The sequence below is a fragment of the Helobdella robusta genome, assembly GCF_000326865.2.
Source record: "Helobdella robusta unplaced genomic scaffold HELROscaffold_3, whole genome shotgun sequence".
NCBI lineage: Eukaryota > Metazoa > Annelida > Clitellata > Rhynchobdellida > Glossiphoniidae > Helobdella > Helobdella robusta.
In genome coordinates, this window is record NW_008704501.1 from 4,361,044 (window position 1) to 4,362,692 (window position 1,649).

Consider the following 1,649-nt stretch of genomic DNA (forward strand, 5'->3'; position numbering starts at 1 on the left):
GTTTATCATCCAATCATTTTGCTTCGTTTTTTTTAGTTCATATGTTATATTAGTACATTTCTTGTTAAATATTCCGTTTAGAAAAGAAACATTCCTGAACCAAGTTGAAACAAGCTGCATATATTACGCAAGTATGTAATTAAGTTCAATAAGTTGAATTTAATCTTTTTACGTTTCAACTTGTGATCATCATTTTACATTATGTCTGTTATTTAATAGTTGTTGAACTTTCAATTTTATATCCAATTGAGATTGCATATAAATACAACGAAAAGCTTACAAATCGTTTAACCGTGTTGAAACTGCTTAGTAATCGGAGTAGTTGTTCTGGTGGTGGGCTACGTGGAAGTCACTTCCTTTCTCGTCGTTTCCTACAGACAAATCTTGAAACTGAGGATGAAGTTGTTCTCATCAGTTGTCCATCAAGAACTTGGATGGTTCGACACACATGAAACTAGCGAGTTAAGCACCCGCTTTTCAGAGTAAGTTTTTATAGAAGCTGGAATGAGTTTTGGTACATTTCAATAGCTTATTTATTTTTATCAACAGAGACGTAAACAAAATACAAGAAGGAATCGGTGATAAGATAAGTAATTTATGTCATTGGCTTGCAACTTTCGTGGCTGGGATTGTGATTGGCTTGTCTTATGACTGGAAGTTGGGTCTCGTGGTTCTCGCGATGTCTCCGTTGCTTGCCGTTGCAGGAGGACTCATGACTTACGTTTGCTCTTCCTCTATGTTCAATCGAGTTTCAGTAATTTTTATCATTGTTTTTATTACATTAACTCTTTAGCTGATATCAGCGACAACGAGTAAGGAGTTAGCAGCTTACGCGAAAGCAGGTGCAGTAGCCGAGGAAGTGTTTTCTGCCATCAGGACTGTTGTTGCATTCAGTGGGCAAAAAAAAGAATGTCAAAGGTTCGTTGACCTTTCCAATATTTATATGTACTTTTCAATATTTATATTTTCACAGTTTGTTCATATAATAAAAAATTGTTAAGGTATGAGAAAAATTTAGATGAGGCCAAAAAGTTTGGTATCTACAAAGGAATTGTGAACGGCGGGGGAATGGGAGTGGTTTTTCTTGTAATGTACAGTTCTTATTCCTTAGCATTTTGGTACGGAGGACAGATGATCATGAATGAAGAGATGACTCTTGGATCAGTTTTGATAGTAACTATCAAATATTAAATTTTTTGTCTCAATTGACAGAAATTACAATAAACTGACTTTTTAACTTTGTTTGATGATTAAAAACAATTATTCTACTCTACTTTTAATTAACTTTTGAAATTTTAGACATTTTTTTCTGTGGCCATTGGTGCAATAGCATTGGGACAAGCTGGGCCGTATTTACAAAACATTGGAGCGGCCAGGGGAGCGGCATACGTTCTCTGGGGCCTAATTGATCGAGTCAGTCAGTTTCGAGTCGTTTCGGATTTTATATGAAAATACAAAATAAAATATATTTTTACTAGTGTTTAATTGATTTTAATGGAAATAAACTATTTAAATAGGTTTACGCACAAATTAATAACAATAATCTAAAAGCATTAATTTAATTCAAATTTTTCAATAAAACGACAGCCTTAACTCAGAATTAAAAACATGTTGTAACATCCAGATTATTCCGAAATAAATGTTGCAGT

General features: G+C 33.8%; 1 protein-coding gene across 1 annotated transcript; it reads left to right on the top strand.

Moving 5' to 3' along the window:
- Positions 1-366: 366 nt before the first annotated feature.
- Positions 367-1,449, top strand: HELRODRAFT_65830 (hypothetical protein; the record flags this gene model as incomplete). The annotated part of the gene is made up of 5 exons (XM_009021348.1): positions 367-482; positions 550-721; positions 794-918; positions 1,002-1,173; positions 1,300-1,449. Coding segments are annotated over 5 exons (735 nt in total), but the record flags the coding sequence as incomplete, so codon positions are not given.
- Between the last annotated feature and the right edge of the window lie 200 nt (positions 1,450-1,649).